This window comes from Talpa occidentalis, unplaced genomic scaffold (genome assembly GCF_014898055.3).
Source record: "Talpa occidentalis isolate TD23 unplaced genomic scaffold, MPIMG_talOcc4v2.1, whole genome shotgun sequence".
NCBI classification, from domain to species: domain Eukaryota; kingdom Metazoa; phylum Chordata; class Mammalia; order Eulipotyphla; family Talpidae; genus Talpa; species Talpa occidentalis.
In genome coordinates this window covers 119920438-119944898 of record NW_026555331.1, presented here as the reverse complement: position 1 = coordinate 119944898, position 24461 = coordinate 119920438, and the positions used below count along the sequence as shown (strand labels likewise).

Here is a 24461-nt window from a genome sequence, read left to right as displayed (position 1 = left end):
TCATTTATATAAATATGTAGTCATGAGTGATCCTCTGTACTTGTTTGTTTTTAAAGATTTATTTATTTTTGCATACAAGAGATAGGGTGTAGGCCAGAGGTATGGTGAGAGGATTACCAGAGAGAGAGTGAGGAGCAGAACAGGGGGACTGACTGAAGTACACTGCCGAGGGGAACAGCAGGCGAGTCAGGAGAGGTCTGCTATGCCATGTGGGTTAGCTCCCTGGCTGGGGATCAAACTTGTGCTGCAGTGGCTGCCAATAGTTTGACAATGCTAAGACTTAACCCCTTGTGCAACCAGGGAGGCCTCTTCTCTCTGTAATTTTTAAGGATATTATCTATGTAAGCCTTTATTTCCCAAGGAATATGCTTATGGTTTATTCTTGATCCTCTTTATTTGACAAGGATCTTGTGAGACTAAGGATGAATAAAGTTCAATTCCTTTAGCAAACTTGTAAGCAACATATAGAAGACTTAACTGTACATGATTCATTATGGTACTTACAGGACAGTTTTTTGTAGGCATGTGATTTATTTCTTATTAGAAATTGCAATATGAAATCACTGAAGAATGTCTATCAATCCTCTTCCCTCTCACCCAATTTTGTAATACCAAATTACTTTCTATTTCTAAGCTTACTTTCTTTATGTCAAGAAAAGGAAAACCCTTGCTTCCATACCATTTACTTTCTCTAGGTAGTTATTATATAAAGAAAATGCTACTGACAATGTGATGAAAAACTAAAATTAATTTTTCATGCTGCTTTCTTTCAGCTGTCCTAATTTAAACTACTTGAGTTTACGAAATTGTGAACATTTGACTAACCTAGGAATTGAACATCTTGTACATATCTTTTCCTTGATATCAGTAGATCTCTCTGGAACAGAAATTTCTAATGAGGTAAAAAAAATGTTCAAAACAGTTCAATAACTATCATTTTCTATAATCATTTCTATTTTGTAAGGAATGAAGAAAAAATATTTTTATTTCCTAAATTATTAGAACATAAAGAACAAGTTTAGGAATAGTGTTTCTGGAATAGTGATATGAAGTTATATGTAAATCAATGGTATTGTTTCTCTATTTAAAAATGGCAAAATAGTGTTGTTAGGAAAGTCCTAACAGATCAGAGTTACAGCATACATCTGAGATGTTTCACTAGAGAAGTTGGGTCAATGTGGAGACAATGTATTTAGATGGTTAGGCATATTTTTCTTATGAACTGTACTCTAAACAACTACCTGAATGCCTTAAGATTTTAGTTCAAAACTGAAGTCTAGAAATGGCCTCATTAAATCTACAAAAGGATACAATTTAAGGGACTAATTTCCTATAAGCTGCAGTTGCTACGCAACCGAACTGAAACTCAGATTACATCCATCCTGCCACTGTAACATGATTCCTCATTTACCAATCAAACAGGAGATAAACCCAGACAGTTTTGCTGTGTTTCTGAAAGGCTTTTAATTGGCCATAGTTAGATAAGAAACAGTAGTGACAACTCTTGAAAATCACTACATTAAGAGGGATAAAGGGACAAAACAGAGGTGAGGATCTCCACCCATGCCATGCGTTTGCTAAATCCTTATTCATCTCTTAAGACTCATCACCTACAACCTATGGTGAGGCCTCTGAAAAACCCTACTTTCCAGGAAAGTACAAGCACTTCTCTATGTGCATCTCCAGTTCCAGTGCATCCTTTAACGTGCTCGGTTTCATGCTGTATCATTGATATCTGTGTTACCTGTCCCTCCTCTCCCAACACTCAAGGGATTCTTTTAGTTAAGATTGTGTCTGTTCTTGTTGATTTTGATTTTTTCTTTATTATAATTAGTCTTTTTCCTGGCCCCTTATTTAGGTTTTCTAAATTTCTGCTATGAGTGAGACCATCTGGTATTTTTCTTTTTCTTTCTGGCTTATTTTACTGAGCATGATCCCTTCCAGCTCCATCCATGTTGCTGCAAATTGTATGAGTTTATCTTTTTTGACTGCTGAGTAATATTCCATTCTTGATCCAGTCATCTATTTTTGGGCATTTGGGTTGTTTCCATAACTTAGCTATTATAAATAGTGCTGTTCATCGGGTTAAGTTCTTTCCTTTCTTTATCTACGTGTGAACTTAGAGTCAGCCTCCATTCTGCTAGATGGTCTCATCTCCTCTTGTGACTCCATCTAAGTGTGGTATGAGAATGAAGGTGGGGCTAGTTATATGTAGTCAACTCATAATGACAAAGTCTGGTTTTGTCTTCTCAATGGTGTCTACTGTCCATGCTGGAATCCACTGAGATCTCTAAGGGTCTATTTGGTCTTTGGTTTCATGTCCACATAGATCTCTGACATGCCTTCTTTGTCCCAGCTCCAAGGCCTTTTCAAGTCTCTAAGTTCCATTGTCATATGTGCCTTGCTCTGGGCCCTTCTAGATCATGCTGGGGCCTGAGGGCTCTGTGAGGCTAAATTTGATCCATAGTCTTAGGCATTTCTTGCAAACATTTTCTCACCATCATAGCTGGGTGTACTTGCCTTCTGACTTATACCCCTCAGTCTCTGACCCATATCAGTAGATTTTAGTTGGGCTTGGTACTTGTGAAGCACTTATGAACAATTAGAGGGTCAGAAGAAGGGAGGGGGCAGGGTTTTCCTCCACCTTTCTGTCATATCATCAGCTTCATTTCCTTGGTGTTCACTCTCTTTAGTCAGGCCTTCTATGGTTTTGCCTTCCCTGGGTGCCCTTGGTCCCTTTGCTCTTGGGTTCCAATAACACCATTTCTTTCCATTGTACTTCCAGCATTAGTGCATTCTTATCTCTAGACTGTGTCATTATCCCATGTAACTTCTAATTTTCTCTACCCCCTATTTAGCCAATTCCTGGTGACAATTAAATTCCCCCATTTAAAATAGTTTTCATTGTTCTCACTAGATTTCAGCTGACACAATAATGAACATAGGAAAATTTCAGTGCCTTGTTTCTTTTCACAGTTCTACAGGGGAAAGGTGGGATGAGTCCCTATTTACTGTTAATCTCTAAATATATCAGGAGGTTCTAACATTTCATCTAGGGACCAAGGAGGTCTAGAAAAGGGCCCTTAATGAGAGACCCCAGAATTTCATCTTTTTATTTTTTTCTGGTTCTCCCTTCTCCTCCTCTTTGCCCCTTTCTTCCTTTCCACTTTCTTCTCTTTCCCTTCTTCCTACTATGTTTCCCTCTCCTCTCTTCTTTTCTTTTGGCATTGTTACATAAATAGTTGGCATAGATCTAATCTGAGGGTAAAAAAATGTTCCAACTTATTACTTGGGTTTTAATAATGTTATGCCCCAAATCAGAGCTTAGAATTGAAGCTTAAAGGCCTAGAATTTTGTTTGTCCTGTAAAAACCCTTCTCTGACACATATAAGTAGCATGTCCAGCTGTTGTCTGAAGGATTCCAGGGTAACAAGAAGTAGAGGATCAAAACACATTATAAATGCATTAAAATATAATGCCACCAAAGCACTTAACACAATCCTGAAGTATCTGGTGAGCATTTGTTGAATGAGTGGAATGAAGTCTAAATGTACTATCCTAGTGTTTAGCATTTGGGGAAAACTTGGTTTTTATTTTCAAAGACCATGTGGTGAAATTATATCTACTAGGACAAGTTAAAAACTTAAGAATATAGCCTCAAATCCCATTCACTGTTTTTATTGTGAAAAATATATACAATCTGAAAGAGTTCTAAATGGATATCAATGGGAAAGATTGCTAGTTTTTTTCTGCTACAAGACTGAAAAAACAGTCTTCTACAAGTTGTTTTCTTCTTTCAAATCATTTAAACGCTAATGTAAAAGGCAAATGATTGACAGGACAGTGCTACAACAGCTGTGGAAGCTAACCTCAAACAGTCAAATTAAGTGAGTCAGCCCAGATGTCAATTGGAATGTAAAGTTAGTCTGGATTATAGGTCTGATGAAGTGCAAATTTGACTACAGACTTAAAATTCAGGATTTAAACTGTGAATGGAATATTACAAATATTCACCAGCAATCAAAAGTGACCAGTTGTCCCTTTGGGGGGAAATTTTTTTTTAGGTTTTCTAATAATTATGTTCACAGTTATTTTCAATAATGAATTTACAGTTTGAATAACACTAGTAGTTAAATATTTATTCTGACTACATTGTCCTCAGTGCTGGGAATACTAGAATGAACAAAACAGACACGCTCCCCTCCTCTCAGTGCTAACGTTCTGGTAGAAGGTGGCCATGGAGCAAGTGGTTACAAAGTGCAATGAATGTAGGAAACAAGGAGATGGGAAACTAAATCTGATTCAGAGTCAGGGAAGATCTCCTAGTCCAAGAGGAGGAGGAGTTATGTGGATAGCTGAAGAAGCAGTCTGCACGAAGGAACAGAGGTGTAAAAGAATGGCAGCATGAAAGAAACCTGCACATATGGGTAGTCTCAATTGTGAGAAGAATGGTGAGGAATGATGTCCTGAGGGGCCCAGAAGTCACACTGAGGAATTTTTTCTCTGCCTTTTTGGTAGTTGGAAGAACATTCAGTACTGTCAGTTAGACAATAACATGATCAGATTGATATTTTTAAAAAATTACTCTCTGCTTCCGGAGATACATGGGTCTCTAGATGCACTAATGATATACAGAGTATGTGGGTAAGGAAGAGAGGCAGGGAATTGAGGATGATGCCAGATTTTTGGCTTCAGTGTGTATTTATTTTTATTTTTAAACATCTTTGTTTATATTTCCACAATCTATTGCATATGTGTTTAATGGTGGTATTCTGAGCTGTATGTCCTGAGAGGAGCAGATTTGTTGCAGGTTGGGAAAATGGGCATGTTTAGTTTGAGTCACCTGCAAGACAGCCTAGCTGATATGTAGAAGAGCACAGAAAATAAGCAGGGAGATCATAAAAATCCATTTCTCGTGGGTTGAAGAGCTCTTCAGGTTTGCAGAAGGGAACAAGGCGTTGTGTTTGGAAAATTATGGAAACACATGAGGAAGAAAGTCAGCAAAGGCAAAAAGGACAGACATTTAAAAATCTAGAAAGATGTTTGAGAGTACTAATTTAAATGTGGAAAGCAAAGAGGAGAACAGTCATTTTAAACTTTCTATTTTATAAAAATAATTTTGTCTTTAGTCACTCCTCTTGTTGAAAATAGTGATTAATGTGTCGTTAATAATACAAGTTGTTTAAGAAGTTATCTAATAAGCATATTTAAGGGAAAGGGGAAACACATCCATTTTCCTCTCATGTCAGGAGAACAGCTTTGTAAGTAAGGGAAACAATTTGCTAATGTGATGGCATCTTAAGGTATCTTAAGTTATTTCTATGCTTTTTCTATAGCTTTCTCTTAATGTCTAATTAAATGGGGGGTTATCCATCCCCTTTCTTCTCCAGTGGGTTGAAAATGAGCTTATATCCCCATGTATGTAGGAAAATGTTTCACTAGTTAGAATTATCATTTCCTAAAGACCACAGGATCCACAGCTAGGACAGTTCCATCTGTTGGTTACGTTGCCTTAGTCACTGCCACATTTGTTGTTTAAAGGAAAAATGAGTCAGAGCAAAGTTCCAGACGCTGTATTTAGACAGTGGTTTAAGAAGACTCTCTCATTTGCCTGATTTTCAAAATTTTTCATTCTGAGTACAAGATCTTGAGTACCTATCATGTAGGCAATCTGTTGGAGTCTCCCTACTAATATGCGATCTCCATGAGGACTGAGACTTTGATTTGCTCAGTGCTGTTTTCCCAGAACCCTGGGGGTAGTAGATACTTGATAAATACTCATTGAATGAGGAAGAAAAGATCTCTAGGACTACCAAATATGAATAAGACCTGTTCTCAGTTGCCCAATTTGGAAGGGTAAGTGTGGATAATTTAAATGCAATGTGGCAACACAGAAAAGCAGAGAAAAGTTTCTCTTAACTCAGCCTGCTCAAAGCTGAAACATGCAATTGCAAGCTTGTTCAAGGAATTTTATGAAACTACTATAATGTAATCTAAAAGATGTCACTGAGGAATTTCATGCTATGTCAAGGAGCTATGTCAAGTGTCTTGAATCTATGGATGATGAAGCAGCACTTAGTAAGGGAGTCAGTCATAATCACCTTACCATTTCAGACAGAACCTTACAGTTCTCTGAATAGACTGGAGGGGAGAATGACAGAGGCTGAAAAGGCTACTAGGAGGCATTTTAGTAGTTTAAAGGAATAGACGAGGAGTTCTTGAACTAAATCAGAGGCCAGCCTAGTGTGGAATGAGTAAATTCAAGAATATTTAGGGGGCATAACTGAAAGAAGTTGGCAGTTGATTAGTTGTGGAAGATGAGGACCTGGGGGTGGGTCTGGGAAAGGGAGGACAAAGACGATTCAAAAAATAAAATCTATCTTTAGGTAGAAGGAGATCTTACCTCATAAAAGATAGGTAATAAAATTAACAGGTTTGGAAGGAATGATGATTTCAATTTTATCACACTGAGTTAATGTCTGTGGGATATTTAGGCTAAAGGCTTGGGACAAAAGTCCTGAAAAGCGATTCAGTTTTGGGAGTCATTAACATGGGGGTATGACTGTGGCCAAGATCTTCAGAAAGTAGGGAGTGAGGACAAATGCACACTCAGGAAAAAAACAACAGAACACTAATATAGGAAAAAGTGGGAGGAGAAAATCCATGAAGGAAACTAAAGAATCAAGATGAAACGGTTAACAAGCCAGGTGAGTGTAGTCATCTGTGGAGTGTGAGTAATCAACAGTGTCTAATAAAACAGAAATAAAATCAGCTAAAGCCAAAAATTTGAAAAAAAATTACTACTGATTAAACAGATCCTTGCTTTTCCCTCCCATATCATTCCATGCCCCTGTTCCTCTCATTCTCTTTCCTCCAGTTCTCAGCTTTCTTTCATCTGTTCAAACAAGTCAAATTATTTCCTAACTCAGGACCTTTATACACTTTGTAACTTCTGCTGGGGATGCTCCTACTTCCATGTTTCATGTGCCTAGATAGGCAGATGCTGAGCAAGTAATCACTGACATAATGATCATGAGAGTAACTAAAGCATCTGGACATAAGCCAATATTATCTTTTAAGATGTATTTGACATAATTTTATCTATAATAAACATTGGTCATACTGTTCATAACTATAATTTCAAGACAATATTGAATGACTATTTTATCATGTAGTCATGCATTCCTTAACATAAATCATTGGTGACAATGTCTTTACATGTTTTTCTAAATAAGTAAAAGCACTCTTTAATTCCTAAAGACTATATCTTACAGCATAGTTCCTTAGAGGGATGTTATCTATGAAAATGGCCTCATATAATAATGGCTCTTAAATTACTGGTAGCCCACAGTAAAATGGAATTGCAAACCCTGCTCCCTCGACCCTACCAAATAATCCTAATTGATTATTGACATGTGGTTTCCATGTTAATTTCAATTGTGTATATTATAAAGTCATTTAGTTTCAGATATTTATAGCCAAAAAATTATTTATGTTTAAATAATATACTAAAAAACAAGCCAGTGTGAAAACTTTAACAATATTGTTATAGTCCAACTATCTTAAATCTGCTTTCTCTCTGTCCCTGCTGCCACTGTTTCAGTTGAAACACTATTTCCTTTTATTAAAATCTCCTGCCTCAAGTATCACCATCCTCAAATCTATTCTTTGCTATACTCTGCTGCATTATGATTTTCCAGCATGCAAATCTGAGCCTATTTTTCTTGCTCAGATTTCTTCAGGAGTTTCACGTTACTTACAGTATAAAGTCTAAATAACAGTGTGGAGGACCAAGCTCTTCCTGAGGTGGCCCCTGCCTTCCTCTGCAGCCTCACTTCCACCTGACTTCCATCTGACTTCCATCTTTCATGTTCAGTTACAGAGACACAGAATTGACTGTCATATAGCTCCTCAAAGATGCCATGCTTTCCTAAACTTCCCACCTCTGCAAGCTCTTCCCTCTGCCTGAAACCCTCTCCCTTTACCTATCTAGTAAATTCTTGCTCATTCCTCAAGCTTCAGCTGAAGTTCAGTGTGAAACTCTCCTGGAATTCTTGGCAGGCTTATGATCTCCCTGTCTTATTTATCCATTGAACTTTATAATGCCTCTACCAAAACAACAAGTTCATTATATTTTAATATTTGTTTCACATCTGTCTCCCTGCAGCAATATTAGCTTCTTGAGGTCAGAGGTTGGATCATCCCATCTTTGGGATGCCAAGCATCATGTAAGAGGCATGTAAAAACTTTGAGCAGTGAGTCTGTGAGTGAATGAATGAATGGATTTGGTATCACTTCCTTCCTTTCAACCAAACATAAAGCTTCAGCTATTCTGTGTCTTGGAATGTGAGTGTTCACAGCTGCAAGCCTCAATCTGATAATACACTTTCAAGAGACCACCCATCTGCATGGAACACACAAAGGCTGAGGTTAAGTGAAGCAAAACCTCTAAAGCAGGAAACATATGAAACTACTTGGGATTCAAGAAATAGAAAGAATGGGAATAAAAAGGAAGTAGGGTAACTCGAGACAATGGATTTGTCTTGGATTTAAAAACACACACACACACACACACACACACCAATAAATATGCCCATTGCAGTTTTTCATATGGAGCTGGACATCTCATTAGTCCTGGTCCTGATCCCTAGCCCATGGTTTTATGGGATATCTGTTGATCCCACCACTAGTGATAGTGATTTTCTCATAGAGGTTACAGTCAACTATCTCCTGTTTTCAGCAAAATGTACACAATCATATAAAAAGAAGTGACCAACATGAGCTTGTCATTTCCCTCAAGGAGATACTTTGACAACTTCTGCAGGGGGAAGGCAAGCAGTCTCAAAGCAAATGGCTCTATTTCCAGGAAAAGTTATGCTGATTTTTCCTTCTCTCTATAAACATATAGAGGACCTATTTCTCTGTGTTGACTGAAATCTGCTTTCCTGTATTTAGACTTATAGTTCAGTAAATTAGGTCAAAGGGGTTGTTGCATTTTAAGAACTATGATTATAAAATAGAGGTTATCAATTAAAAAAGTAGAAATAAACAAAAATAAAAAAGTTAAATTATTTTTATAAAATTAATTGCTAACCAAAGCATAAGACAAAGATCACTTATTAAGTTAAAATACATTTTCAAGGTCATTGTTGTACAGACATCATCAGTGATTTTAGAAAGACAATGTGTTATTTGAGAAAAAACATATTTCCAATATGTTGTGTTCTTTATCCCTAAAAGAACGTGGTAGGCAGTACAAAGAGAGCAAATCTTTCAGAAAGAAACATAAGAAATGTAGACACTGATTCACACAATTACAAGGAGAAATAAATTCCATCCAAGAATTTTGAGAGCATGCCAACAAGAGAAAACTGAGTCCATAAAAGCCAGATAATTTTACAAATAGACTGCTCATTAACTTACAGATATCTATTCATTATAGTTGTATGTCAAATATTGTGCTAGGTTCTGAGAGCACTAAATTTATAGATATAACCCTAGTGTCAAGGTACAGTCTGGTGGCAAAGCAACACGATAGTAACAACACTTTGTTACTGTTTTGGCTGCTTGCTTTCCCAATGGGTTACAGCAAGTTTTATTGCCATCAGCAATTAAACAAGTATGGCAGTCCTACACTCATTCATCAATATTAGCTATTTTAATCTTAACAAAAACAGATGGAAATAAAAACTTTATTATTATTTGAATTTGCATTTTAAAAAAATTCTAGTAATATTAAGCATTTCACCTTATATTTATTTATTGTTGTATTTCTTCCTACATGCATTTTCTGTTCAGATTCTTTGCTCATTTATGTACTGACCAATTTGTCTGACCTCCTTATAACAATGTAGTCATTAATCAATGGTCATATTTTCTCCAAACATTTTAATGACTTAAAACTACTGAAGAGATTTGTCTCAGTGTTTCAATCTTGAAAGTCCACAAGCTACTGCTTATAAAAACTATTCAAGAAAAATGAATTAAAAGTTGGACAAACTATGCAATCTAATATATATTTTCAAGAGACTATTTCCTTACTCTTTTGTAGGACAGTTAAAATTTACATATTCTTTAATACTGTTCTGCATTAATTTTAGTATAGGTGTGCTTGTGTTACAGTGTTTGTAGTTTCTACAGATACATACTGTAAGTAAGGGTGATTTATAGTGATGTGGCTGCCAGATAAGTTACATTATATTTTATTCTAATGTTAACATTTCATAATGCCTTTCCAGCTTCCAATATCATAGTGCTTTTAGAAAATCCATGTGCAAATATTAAAGAATAAGTCTTATTTTCAGACTGCTAATAAGCTTTAACAAAGTTTCATCCACTTCAATGTGATATACAAAACATGACTTGTTTGTTTTAAAATTACGCCAAATATTCAGTCCTATAATGGGGTATTATTTTTGCTTTGCCAACAAATAACATAGTCACACTAATCAAAACAGTAACTCCATTTTGTAAATGTGCCCAGTGGGAATTTGGGAAAATGATCATTATTAATAGGTCACATAAAAAATTAATTGTATTTAGCTATATAGAAAATTATATTATTTATCCTTCCAAAAATATTCAGAAGAATTCAAGGGAAAGACTTCTAGAAAAAAAAAGTTTAAATTGGTACCAGCTAAAAAGTGTAGAAGGATTGAATTAGAAAAATTAGACTTTTTCAACTTACAATGAAATAAATGCTTTTGAGAAGGATCACCAATTAATGTTAAAACCATTGACTAGGAGGTTGCTGGTCTCAAAGATTTACAACACAGATTATATTAAATAAAAATGAAAATATAGTTCTAAAGAAAAGATCCAATAATTACTATCTGAATCACAAGGCTTAGCAGCATCACCAATAGGGAACAAACTGATATATATGCTTCCTAATGGGGCACAACAGCACCTAGCTAGTATTTTTACAAAAAATATTTATTTAGAATCTAATCATGAAAATGATCAGACAAATGCAAAATGTGGGACATTTTATGTAATGTCTGGCAGAGGATCCTTAGAACAGTCACTGTTTTGAAAGACAAAAAAAAAAAAAAGGCTTAAGAGACATTTCAATCAAATGCATTGCATGGACTCTGAATGGGTCCTGTTTAAAAACAAATTTAAATATTTAAATAGTTAAATATTACTGTTAATTTCAGTTATAATACTATATCAATACATAGAAACATGTACTTCTTCCTAAGGTGAAGCACGCAGATGCATACAGAAATTCTTAGGGGTAAACATTATCAGGAATCTAAACTTATTTTCAAATGCTTCCAGGAAATGTATTTATACACACATACATACAAACAGGTTTTTTTCTTTGTTTTGCCATCATATATATGAATTTTAAAAATATGCACTATGCATACTACATGTTCATAAAAAACCTATATTCATTCATATGTATAAATAAAACTACATATGTTCATACTCATTTCAATTAAGGACCTTTGTATCATTCACATAATACTTTTGTTCCAACAATTTTTTTTTCTGTTGGGGGAATATCTAAATTCCAGTTCTTCTAACATGAATAAAAGAGCATCCATATGTGAAACACAGACCACTGGTTTCACAGGTTTTGGTCATTCTTTATTTTGAAACAAGGAGGCAGAAAGCATAAGGTGTTCCTAGAAAAGAATCCATTTTCACAATGAAATTCAAAGAATAAAAAGAGTGATGTTATTTTGGGATGGTATATAGAAATGTTCAATGAAATTAGAAATTGCAGTTGAAACAGTTGTTTCAACTGTGCAGAATTTCATGTATGTTTTTCTTTCCTCTGGTCTTCTTTTTAAAAAAAGTGAAAGGGCTTAATGTATGTACCAGTGAAAAAACAACAATTTTGCATAACACATTTTCAATTATGGTACAGTTGTATTTAAGAACAATAAAATATGAATCAGTCCTGCGAATAAAATGAAAAAAGGACAAATCTATATACCACTTCTTGTATTTTCTCTGCTGGACAATTCTGGAATCACAGAAGAGTAAGAAATTGCACTTGTCAACTTAATCTAGGAAACATATGTTATGAAATTATAAAAGTAATGTGATGATTTGGATGTAAAACAGGAGAATGGAATCTTATTTAGTTTAGGGGATAAAATACTGAGAAATGGAACTGCAAGACCATACATAAAATATTTAAGGACTAAAAAAATACAACCTATTTTTTTAAGTAAAAAAGAAAGATTTCAACTAAAAAGAAGAAGTGAGCTATTAACGAATGATTATGGTCCAGTTGTTATAGTCTAGGCTATAATAAAAAGATCTGTTCCCTCTTCAACTAACTAAGGCAAAAATAAAGATTTTTAGATTAGGCATAAATAAAAATTTATTGTCAAACAGATACATGAGCCACATGAGGTATTTCAAAATAAAATTGTACGTTTAGGGATCTTAAAGATTTATTTATACTGATTCAGGTAACATTTACTTGCAAAGAGGTGACAGGTAAGTTTTCTGGCTCAGGGATTCTGTGACACTTTTTCCCCAAACATTAGAAACAACTTGAAAATTTCATTTAATGACACTGCCTAATCCAAAGTGATTTTACTGATTTATTAAAAGTCAAGAAATGTAAGACAGGCTAAATATTTTCAGTTTGTGTGAGTGGTTGTTATCTTATTGGAAATATACTTTCTATACTAAATTAAAAATATTTCTATTAAATACTTTTAGGGCTTGATGATACTTTCCAGACATAAAAAATTGAAGGAACTTTCTCTAGCTGAGTGTTATAAAATCACTGACAACGGAATTCGGGTAAGGTAATTATATAATAAGATAAAAATAATAAGGTTTAAAAAAAAATAATAAGGTTTTCTGTTAAAGAGTTATTATTGAAAATTCACCACAAGTTGAATAAACTTTTCAGATCACAGTAAAAAAAATGAATTGGAAATGTAACAACACATGTGATCTTGGTTGAGCTAAGATCAACACCAGACTTTAAATTAGATGTCCACAGTCTACTGTGACTTTAGAGGATTCATTTTCCTGTTTTTTCCATTGTACTTTCTCCCTTCCTGATATTAGAATCATAGGTTAAGTAGGGATAGGTAGCCATTTTACTTAGAGAATGATGGTAAAAGTCTTCTATGAAGAAAGTGTTCTGAAGAGAAAACTGTTATCTAATCTAACCACAAAAATTAAGGAAGTTTAAAAAATTTACTAGTTACTTAACAATTAGGAATGTAAGTTACTCAAACATAGTTGGAAGTATACTTTACTAGCATGGAAAGCCCAAAGATAAGTAGTTGGATAAGATAAATGATTAAGTGTTCAACTGGTACTTGAAGAACTTATGAGGATGGTATATTTCCTAGATCTGGTCTTGAGTAACACGCAGGAAGACATAATGTAGCTAGTGCAAGCAAGTTCATGCAATATTTATCACAATACTGAACATTCAATGTATTGTTAAGAGAAGAAAAACCTAAATCATATGGCATACATGTACTGAAAGACCACATAAAGCAGGTCACCTACTAGTAAAATCATGGAAGGTAACATTTTAAATGGAACCAATGTCTAGGCATGTGGAAAATGAAGCTCCATTTTAATTGTCCAGAGAGTTCAAAACCACAACCATCTATGAAACTTGGGGGTGGAGGGGTGAGAGAGAAAAAAGAAACTCTCTTACTAAGATTAAAGAATTTATCCCATACATGAAAAATAAAGCAAGTGATAGTTGAGAAATCCACAGAACATGGCAAACAAAGTTGTCTTTCATGAATTTGAAATACTTTATAACATAACTTATGAGTGTTAAAATATATACACTGATGGGCCAGTGTGTGTGTGTATAATACACATAAAATATATACACTTGATATGCTTTAGATTAGCGTATTCTAGAATTCTAGAGCTGACAGAATCTTAGAACCATCTAAACCAACTCCCCAGTTTTTACAGATGAGGAAAATAAGGCCCAGCGAGCTTAAATGACTGATCCTAAGTCCTGTAACTTCACAACAAACTAACTATACACACAAAACTTTATCCATAATTATGACCTCCTCAGGTTTTCGAGATATCTTTGACAAGGTGCTAGAACAAGGATTATTTAAATAAAATTGTTAAATATTTCAAATATTGGGTTTTATTTCATATATGGTGATTAATTACATTTGAATAATAACTATAAATCATTTAGAAGTATTGAAACCTATCATGAATAATGACATGGCTGCTTATATTCATCATTTATTACTTTTAAAATGTTACTTGGGATGAGAGAGTGCTGAACAAAGTCTGAGGCGCTCTGCCATTTCTCTTTGAGTCTATGGGTTCCAGGCATTTTTAGTTTCACTCTTTGGAGACTGAAAATTATACTATTTATAGGTGCTTTGAGATTTCAAATGAAATCCATATGCTAACTATATAATTGTACAGTAGAGTTTGGGATAGCTTTTAAAAAATGTGATCTTTTGAAACTTGATATGCCTTTATATTCAGTGATCTAAAGAAGAAAACACAGGAAAATGGGCACATGGAAATTAATTACATGTTGCACAAGATCAGCTGTTCTTTTCAAGTTTGCTAGGAAAAAAATGTACTTTTTCTCATTATCCCTCTCTCATGCCTGCTTTTGGAGAGAGAGAGAGTGTGTGTGTGTGTGTGTCTGTGAGAGAGAGGGAGAGAGAGAGAGAAGAGGTTTTTAACCAATTTTATCTCTTTCAGTGTTCTAAAGTTCACATTTCTGGGCATGTGATAATATCCGCCTCCTTGCCTTCGCCAGTCCAAATATTAAGTCCCAAAAGAGACAAAGCGGGGCGGGGGGGGAGAAGAAAGTAACATCTAAGACAATTCTATAATTCCTTATCTAAATTTATAGAAGAGAAGGAAATGGAGTAAAATAAACTGATTAAAGTGAGACATTTAGACTATCTACAATTTACTGAAAATTTTCTCTCTTGTATAGTTACTTCATAAAAGGTAACTATAGGAGATTCTCTCTTGAATACAAGACATTAAAAACTTCCATGTACGTAATGATTTAATAAGAAAAATGAGGAGATAAACATTTTTACCCCGTTTAAGTTTTGCAAGAGTTATGAACATAAGAATAAAAAATTACCTCATTTTAGTGTTTTACTGGAAACCACAGCATATACAGATTGATTGCCTGGAGCCTCAGATATACTGACTTTTTAGGATCTGGATTTAATTACTTTCTCCAACTTTATTTTTTTCTGAGAATATTAGCTATTTAGTGATCATGTCAAAAAAATTTGGTGCTTTTGAAAGGCACATGCATTTTGGAAGAGATGTTTGATACAGCTGTAATTAAGTATTTCTCAAGAAACTTTTCCTTGTGCATTTTATTAAGTTAATTAGGATTGCCAAGTTTGGCAAAATAATTGGTTTAATTGTTATTGGAAGCTGTCTTAAGTTGTCTGGATAGAAGCAATAGAATAAATCCAATCATTTACTTGGGTTGCTTTTTATATTCCCTTAATCCACCTTGTATTTTCTCATTCCCTTTTTGGGAATGAGATATGCTATAAATGTGAATCTGAATGAGCATGTTTTTCTTTACACAGGTTAATTGTGGTGAAAATTATATAGCCAGGCAAAAATATTTTATTATTTTGGGGTTGGTAGGTTGAGATAGCTGACTAAGAAAGGGTATTTACAAACTAATAACAAACCCTAGAAATCTGACTGTAGAACTGAGGTCACCAGAGAGGGAGGGGCAAGAATAAAGTGGGAAGGGCACACAAAGGACTATATAGGTGCTTGGGTAGTAGATAACATTACCTGAAGAGGAGAAACCTATACTTCTCAACACAAACAGCACTGTAACCCAATGTCACTCAATCAAAAAACAGAAATTTTTTTTTTTTTAAAGGAAAGGGCATTTAGAGAGGGGAAAATCAGTTTTGCAATGACCTACCACTAGGGCTTAAACATGTGTATATGCTACAAAAATAAGTGTATTTTTAATATGTAAATATCTATGTGAATACATACCTACATTTTACTACATGTACAAGTTTTAGCATGTTAGATTTATGTTTACATGTGAGTATATGTAAATGTATATCTACTCGTCTAATATGTGTGTAAATTAAACATGTTATAGTGCACACACATGTCAATGTATATGTACATTTATTATGCCAAAATTGCATATAGAGATCCATAAGATTATATATTCTTAGGTTAAATCCAAATAAATGGTGATCAATATTCAAAGCAAATAAGAATTACTCTGTTAAAGAATTACTTCTATGCTTATACCTTAACTAAAAAATTAAATGTCCAAATTCCTACAACTCTACAATCACCCAAAGCTAGATAAAGAAGAAATAGAACACCTAAACAGACCAATTACAAGCAGCGAAACTGAAATGGTAATCAAAAACCTCCCCAAAAATAAAAGCCCAGGACCTGATGGATTTACAAATGAATTCTACCAAACATTCAGAGACGAATTAGTGCCTATCCTTCACAAACTCTTCCAAAAAATTGAGAAGGAAGGGACAATACCAAACACGTTCTATGAAGCCAACATTACACTAATACCAAAACCAAACAAGGACAACACAAAAAAGGAAAACTACAGGCCAATCTCCCTAATGAACACTGATGCAAAAATCCTCAATAAAATTTTAGCTATCAGAATCCAACAATGTATCCATAAGATAATTCACCATGACCAAGTAGGATTCATGCCAGGGACACAAGGATGGTTCAACATCCGAAAATCAATCAACGTTATCCAACACATCAACAAAAAGAAATATAAAAACCATATGATAATATCAATAGATGCTGAGAAAGCTTTTCACAAAGTGCAACACCCATTCATGATAAAAGCCCTTGAAATTCTTGGGATACAAGGAACATACCTCAACATCATAAAGACCATATATGACAAGCCAACAGCCAGTATCATTCTCAATGGTGAAAACCTGAAAGCATTTCCATTAAGATCTGGAACAAGACAAGGATGTCCACTCTCACCACTGCTTTTCAATATAATACTGGAAGTCCTAGCCAGAGCAATAAGGCAAGAGAAAGACATACAAGGAATCCAAATACGAAAAGAAGAAGTCAAACTATCACTATTTGCTGATGATATGATAATATACATAGAGAATCCCAAAAACTCTACAGAAAAACTAATTCAACTCATCAATCAGTTCAGTAAAGTGGCAGGATACAAAATCAACACGCAAAAGTCAGTAGCCTTCCTATATACAAACAATAAATCTGAAGAAGAAGAAATTAAAAAAACCCATCCCTTTTATTATCGAAACAAAAAAAAATCAAATATTTGGGAATAAATCTAACAAAAGAGGTAAAGGACCTATACAAAGAAAACTATAAAACACTGTTAAAAGAAATAGAAGGAGACACAAAGAAATGGAAAGACATCCCCTGCTCATGGATTGGAAGAATAAACATTATTAAAATGGCCATCCTTCCAAAAGCAATATACAGATTCAATGCTATTCCAATAAAAATTTCAATGTCATTCTTTAAAGAAATAGAACAATTATTGATGAAATTCATATGGAATCACCAAAAACCCTGAATAGCCAAAGCTCTCCTGAAAAAAAAAAGAAGGGAATGGAGGCATCACACTCCCAGACTTCAAACTATACTACAAAGCCGTAATCATCAAAACTGGATGGTATTGGAACAAGAACAGACACACAGACCAATGGAATTGAATAGAAAATCCAGAAATAAACCCACAGATTTATGGTCAACTAATCTTTGACAAAGGAGCAAAGACTATGCATTGAAGCAAAGAAAGTTTGTTCAATAAATGGTGCTGGGAAAACTGGGTCGCTACATGCAAAAGAATGAAGCTTAACCACTACCTCACACCATACACAAATTTCAACTCAAAATGGATTAAAGAACTAGACATAAGACCTGAAAACATAAAATACATAGAAGGAAATATAGGCGAAACACTACGTGATATTCACATCAAAGACATCTTTACAGACACATCACCCAAAGCAGTAATAGTGAAGGCAAAGATAAACAGCTGGGACTACATCAAATTAAAGAGCTTCTGCACAGCAAAAGAGACAATAACAAAAACAAAGAGAAACTCCACCAACTGGGAGAACATTTTTGCACACAACACTAATGATAAAGGACTGATCACAAAAATCTGCAAAGAGCTGATGAGACTCAACAACAACAAAGAAAATAACCCAGTCAAAAAATGGGCAGAAGAGCTAAAAGGAAACTTCTCTGAAGAGGAAATGCAAATGGCCAACAGACATATGAAAAAATGTTCAACATCACTTGTAATCAGGGAAATGCAAATCAAAATTACCATGAGATACCATCTTACACCAGTGAGAATGGCACATATTAAAAAAATTAGCAACAACAAATGTTGGCGAGGGTGTGGAGAAAAAGGAACTCTTCTGCACTGTTGGTGGGAGTGCAAACTGGTCCAACCGCTATGGAGAGCTGTGTGGAGATTTCTGGACCTACTAAACATAGAGCTTCCATATGATCCAGCAATTCCACTCCTAGGTATTTACCCAAAGGACACATAAACATCAATTTCAAAGAGCACCTGCACCCTATGTTTATAGCAGCATTATTTACAATAGCTAAGCTTTGGAAACAGCCCAAATGCCCAAAAATAGATGACTGGATCAAGAAGATGTGGTCCATATACACCATGGAATATTACTCAGCATTCAAAAAAGATAAACACATGCAATTTGCAGCAACATGGATGGCGCTGGAAGGGATCATGCTCAGCGAAATAAGCCAGAAAGAAAAAGAAAAATACCAGATGGTCTCACTCATAGCAGGAATCTAGAAAACTTAAATAAGGGACCAAGAAAATGAATAACTGTAAGAAAGTGAAAATCAAAATCAACAAAAAACTACAAACCAGAGACACTCTATGGGGGGTAGGGGGTGGGAGAGGAGGGATTGGGGTCAAAATAAGGGGGTTGCAATTGTATGGGGAATATAAAAATGAAATTTATTATTAAAAAAATAAAATAAAACAGAGAAGTTGCAAGTAAAAATAAATAAATAAATAAATAAAATTAAATGTCCATATAAGGAGCAAAGCTCTTTCTCCCATGAAAATATGTAGATTAAGTTCGGCAGCAATGGCAATAGTATAATTTTGGGAATGTGGACCAGACTATCAGACGTTCTAATTTTTATTCCAATTCTGCCCCTTATATCACCACGTGATTATAAGTAACTTGATTAATATCACAATTCATTGCTTCTATAGTGGCTATAATTGTGAGGTAGACAGGAGTTGGCACTCAGAGCAGGGGTCAGCTTTTTTTGGTAACCTTTCTGTAAAGATTTTCTGTAACAGCCAGTTTACATTTTGGGCTGCAAGCCATACAGTTTCTGCTATTATAGATTACAAAAAGTCATAGACAGTATATAAACAAACAAGAGTTAATGTGTTCCAAATAATCAAATTTGAATTTCATATAATTTTCACGTCATAAAATATTATTCCCCTTCTGATTTTTTTTCAAACATTTAAAAATGTAGAAACCATTCTTTGAGGGTAGGTTCTACAAATATAGGTGACAAGATACGGCCTACAAGTAAAAATTTGGTAGCTTTCCAGCATCTGTTATAGAGTCAGAATTACAGAATTTTCCAAATTTGGCTCTGTCAAGATGTGTGATTGGGCAAGTTAGTTTCCTTCCCTGTGTTTCAGGTCCTCGCTTTTAAAAATGGATGTAATAATAAAAGTCTTTTAGACGTGAAGATTAAATATGAAACATCTAAGTACTTAGCATGGTTCCTGACAGAGTGCGTAGTATTACCTATTATTATTATTCTATTTAATAAAAAAGAATAAAAAAGAACATATTAGTAAATAAAAAATATGCCCTTTAGTGTAACAGTTTGATAATTTGACTTAAAACAATTAGAAAACAGGTAATCTTGGCAGCTAAGCTGCGCCTAATGGTAAGGAAATATTTTCAAAAGTCCTCTTAGAAGACATAATTTACTCATTTTCACTTTTCCTAATGAATCGATACATTTAGGTATGGAAGGGTATTTTAAAATTCTGTAACATTTCATAAACACTGCTATTATTCTTGAGAGAGGTATAAGGGAATAAACCAGTAAAAAGAAAATGGATCATTGTTTTCTCTAGGATTATAATTTTAAACATATTTTCAATATCCCAGTTAATTCAGTGCAATAGCTTATTGATGTACACACTTAGGTACTAAATTAGCAGCTTGTTTATGACAACTTATGTGCCCCTAAGTCTCAGAAATTTTTCCATCTTTATTAACCTAAATTCACATATATCTTGGTTACAATTTCTTAAGCATGTGTCATGTTGGTCCTCTCTGGTTAAGCCCTCACCCCTCCCACCTCTGTATGGGTAAAAGTGCTCAAACTTTGGAGAGAGAGGGTCTACTTGGCAGATGGAACATGTCTTTATTTCTTTTTCTTGTCTTAGTATATTAGTTAGGACTTTCATATGATATTAAATAAGAGTGGTGAGGGAGGAGATCCTTACATTGTTCCCTGTTTTAGAGGATAACAGTTTCTCACCGTTATGCTTTGTAGCTACAGGTGTTTTGTATAAGTTTTTTATCAAGTTGAGGAAGTTCCCACTCTATTCCCAGTTTACTGAGAGGTTTTGTTTTTAATCATATTTTGTCAAATGCAATTTTACATCTTTTGATACAATCATATAATTTTTCTTCTCTAGCCTACTAATGTGATGGATTACATGAACTGATTTTTTTAATTTTGAAACTGACTCGCCTATTTATAATAAATCACATTTGTTATAGATTGTAGGATCTGATTTTCTACTATTTGTTGAGGATGTCTGCATCTATGTTTATGAGAGATATTGGTTTTTCTCATGGTAATTGTCTTACTTTGTGTCTATGTGTGGTTTTGGTGATAAGATAAAGTTGGACTCATAAAATGAGATAATAAATGTTCCCTCTGTCCCCATTTTCTAAAACAGCTTCCAGAGTTCTCTCTTAAATGTTTGGTAAAATTCACAAGTGAAACCATCTGGGCCTAGTCTTTGTTTTGTAAGGTTATTAATTATTGATTCAATTTCTTTAATAGGTATAGACCTATTCAGATTTTTTCTCCAGGTGTGAGTTTTGGTGGTGTCTTTTGCCAAAGAATTGGATCGCTTCATCTAGGTTATTACATTTGTGGTATAGAGTTATTTGTAATATTCTTTTAGTATCCTTTTAATGTCCTGGGGATCAGTGGTAATAGTCCCTCTTTCATTTCTGATATTAGTAACTTGTGTCTTTTTTTTTCCCTCCCAGCTGGCCTAGCTAGAGGTTTATCAATTTTACTGGTCTTTTCAAATAGCCAGTTTTTTTGTTTAGTTGACTTTCTCTATTGCTTTCCAGTTTTCAATTTCATTGTTTTCTGCTATAGTTTTTCTTTTTTGTTTTCCATCTTAATTTGGAGTAATTTGCTCTTTTATTAGTGTCATAAAGTTAGAACCCTGGTTATTGGGTTTAGATCATTCTTCTTTTCTAGTAGATGCATTCACAGGATATATATATATACACATATACACACACACTTAAGAACTCCCTTTAAGTACTTTTATATATATATATATATATATAAGTACTATATATATATATGTACTATATATATATATTTATCTCCCTTTAAGTACTGCTTCCATTTTTCAATTTCTTTTGAGACTTAATCTTCAATCCAAGATTAAGTGTTAGCTTAATCTCTAAAAACTTTGGAATTTTCTACCTTTGTTATTGAGTTCTAATTTCATTTCATTGTGGTCTGAAAGTATAGTTTGAAAAGTATATTTTGTATGAATCCTTACAGCTAGACTGGAGTGTCTACATACATACTCAGGTCAGAAAGTACTAGGGGTACTCAGAATACCTACTTTATTCAGTAATGTATTCAGCCTATGGTCAGTCTATTCTGGACATTTCAGTGCAGAGGTGGACTCTTGAATGTCTTGTCCTAATGTTAATGCTGGGTTCATTCTTGCACTAACAGCATTACTCTCCGGTGACTCTTTTCTGAACTTAAACTCTTAATATGAATCACTAAACTTTCTATTGTAAAATATTTTTGATGCAAGATTCTCATCAGTCACTCTCTCCAACTGATAGACTCCACCCCCAAGTGCTCAACTAAAATTTATTTTAGTGGCTTTGACACATAGACTTAAAATGCCCATGGTGGATAAGATGTATTGGCTCTACATAGCAACATTAAAAACAACAACAACAACTAACATTGATTTCTATTCAGTTTCCAAGATTAAGTCATTTAAGAATCATCAAAGCATAAGATTTCAATAACTCCACCTCTTCTCCAGGGATAAAGTTATGATTGTGGGCTACAAAGGAAGCATCAAACAGAGGTTCCCCTTCCAAAATGGTCTTATTCCTTGGCCCATGGTTCAGAGGAAGCTCTCAAATCTCCTATATGGGAAGCTGGAACATTTAGATGTCTGGACACTTCAGTTCTTGAACATACTACTCAGGAAAATTCTTTACCTCATTCATTACTCAAGGTTACTTTAAGGAAATTGACTAAACTGTTATTGATGATGATCCCATATGGCCCCAGATTCAAAGCTAAGGAAACTCTGTTAAGAGTTAAGAAGTGGCTATCTGGCACCTGTGGGAAAAGTAATTCCCACAAAGCCCAGTAAGATCTTTTTAACAAAAAGCTGTGCTTTATAGCACACCAGGAATGGTCTATTAGAATTTATAATAGAACAACATACCCTTGAGACCTAAGCCACCTGGAATCAACTGTGAGACACATAGAAACTACCAAAAACCTAGGCTTTATTCGCTCTCCAAAGGCTATGAGCAAAACAACTAAGCTTAGTATTCTCTGTTGCTTCTGATACTAGATATTGCTTCCAATATTTCTAATTGTAGAGACAATTCAATAGAATCAGAAATTCACCAGACTTCAAAGGATGTGGGATCTGACAACTTGTCTGTTTCCCATAGTCTATAAGGTTCCAGCAGATACTGGAGTCATGGGTACAACGTTTTCTTGGCTGAGAAATATTTGATACCGAGAACACTCCACACCAGTCCTGGCTTATTGCCCACTCTCACTGGGGAGAATCACTTGGGGAGAACTGAAGCACTGACAGATTTGCTAAATGAATACACACATCTGTTCTTTTTATGTTGAGTATCCACAGAGAGAAGAATTATAAGAGAATGTGTTAAAAGGAAGATAATCCTTTAGAGACTTCTCCCAGCCTTTTAAACTGCCTCCTGGAGCATGAACTTATCCTATGTAAGATGAAACTTGTCAAAAATTAAACAAAACCTGTCATATTGTCTGAAGGCAAAAAAAAAAAAAAAAAAAAAAAAGGCAAGAAAAATAAACATCAGAATCCTACTTGCTTACAATACTATGAGTTTTATGGCTCTTTTGTTTCTTAAACCTAAGCAGCCAATCTGTTTTTGATCTTCCATTTATGCAACATATCTAGTTTTCTCTCATTGCCTCGCCTGACATGAAGTGAGAGCCTGTACATTTCTCACAGGAGCTCTGATTCTTCATGCTGTGACTCCAAGGCCCCTCTCTATCAAATTCCAATCAAAATCTGCGCACAATATTACCTCAACCCAATGCCTTCAGCATGTTGAAGGTGGTTGTCCTCTGGTGTTAAACAACAGATGAGATTGTTCCAGAATCTCTCTGGTTCCACAGCTGAGAGACAAAAGCCACCATTTGCATAGGGTATTATCCCTGATGAGTGCTTATGGAGCACACACTTTCCTTCCATTTTTCAATCATGATGTGAGATAAGTAATTAGTTATTTTCATTCTTCTGTTACAGATGAGGAAACTTGAGATTTAAATAACTAACTTAAGGTCACAGACAACTTCAGATTCCAGGCCTTCTTTTTTTTCTACTGGACTGATAGCTTTCCTTGATTACATCATTTCTTATTCCATTATGTCCCAAAAATGGGAGATCATGAATTTATTGTTTCCCAGAGATCTCTAAATGGAAGAGGTGAGAGGAGGATTGTGTAACTCATTAAAGTATAAATTCTGAATTGCCTTTTTCTTGGGAATGAGAAACAGAACGAGTGTGGAGGCTGGCTTTGCATAACTTGGTTTGGAGGGCAAGTCCAAGATTTCACAACTCAGTGTGCCTAGGCCACTCCCATCTGCTCTAATACCTGGTGAGGCAAGACTCTCTTTGGTGGGCTACAACTCTACAACTTCATGCAACCTAAGGCCCAAGAAGCTGTAGTTTTGAATATTTTTACTTAAAACTGTGGAAGATATATTTCAGCTTTTGAGGCAATCAAAATAGTCCACATTGTAGAAAATGATTCTAGACACACAAAATTTTTCTGGATTTATCAATAGGAAAAGCTCTCTACCCCCACCCGTACCCCAAAAAACCCCAAAAACTTTGTAGTAGAATTAATCATAACCTTATAAAACTA

The 24461-nt window shown here is 34.6% G+C and overlaps 1 protein-coding gene across 3 annotated transcripts in view; it reads left to right on the top strand.

Annotated features, from left to right (window-relative positions):
• FBXL13 (F-box and leucine rich repeat protein 13) overlaps positions 1 to 24461 on the top strand; it is a 141057-nt gene that overhangs the window by 102941 nt on the left and 13655 nt on the right. For all 3 annotated transcript variants that reach the window (XM_054692510.1, XM_054692511.1, XM_037511106.2), the window contains 2 exons: positions 774 to 900; positions 12691 to 12774. In XM_054692510.1, the coding sequence (XP_054548485.1) occupies positions 774 to 900; positions 12691 to 12774 (211 nt within the window). The remainder of the gene's footprint in view (positions 1 to 773; positions 901 to 12690; positions 12775 to 24461) is intronic.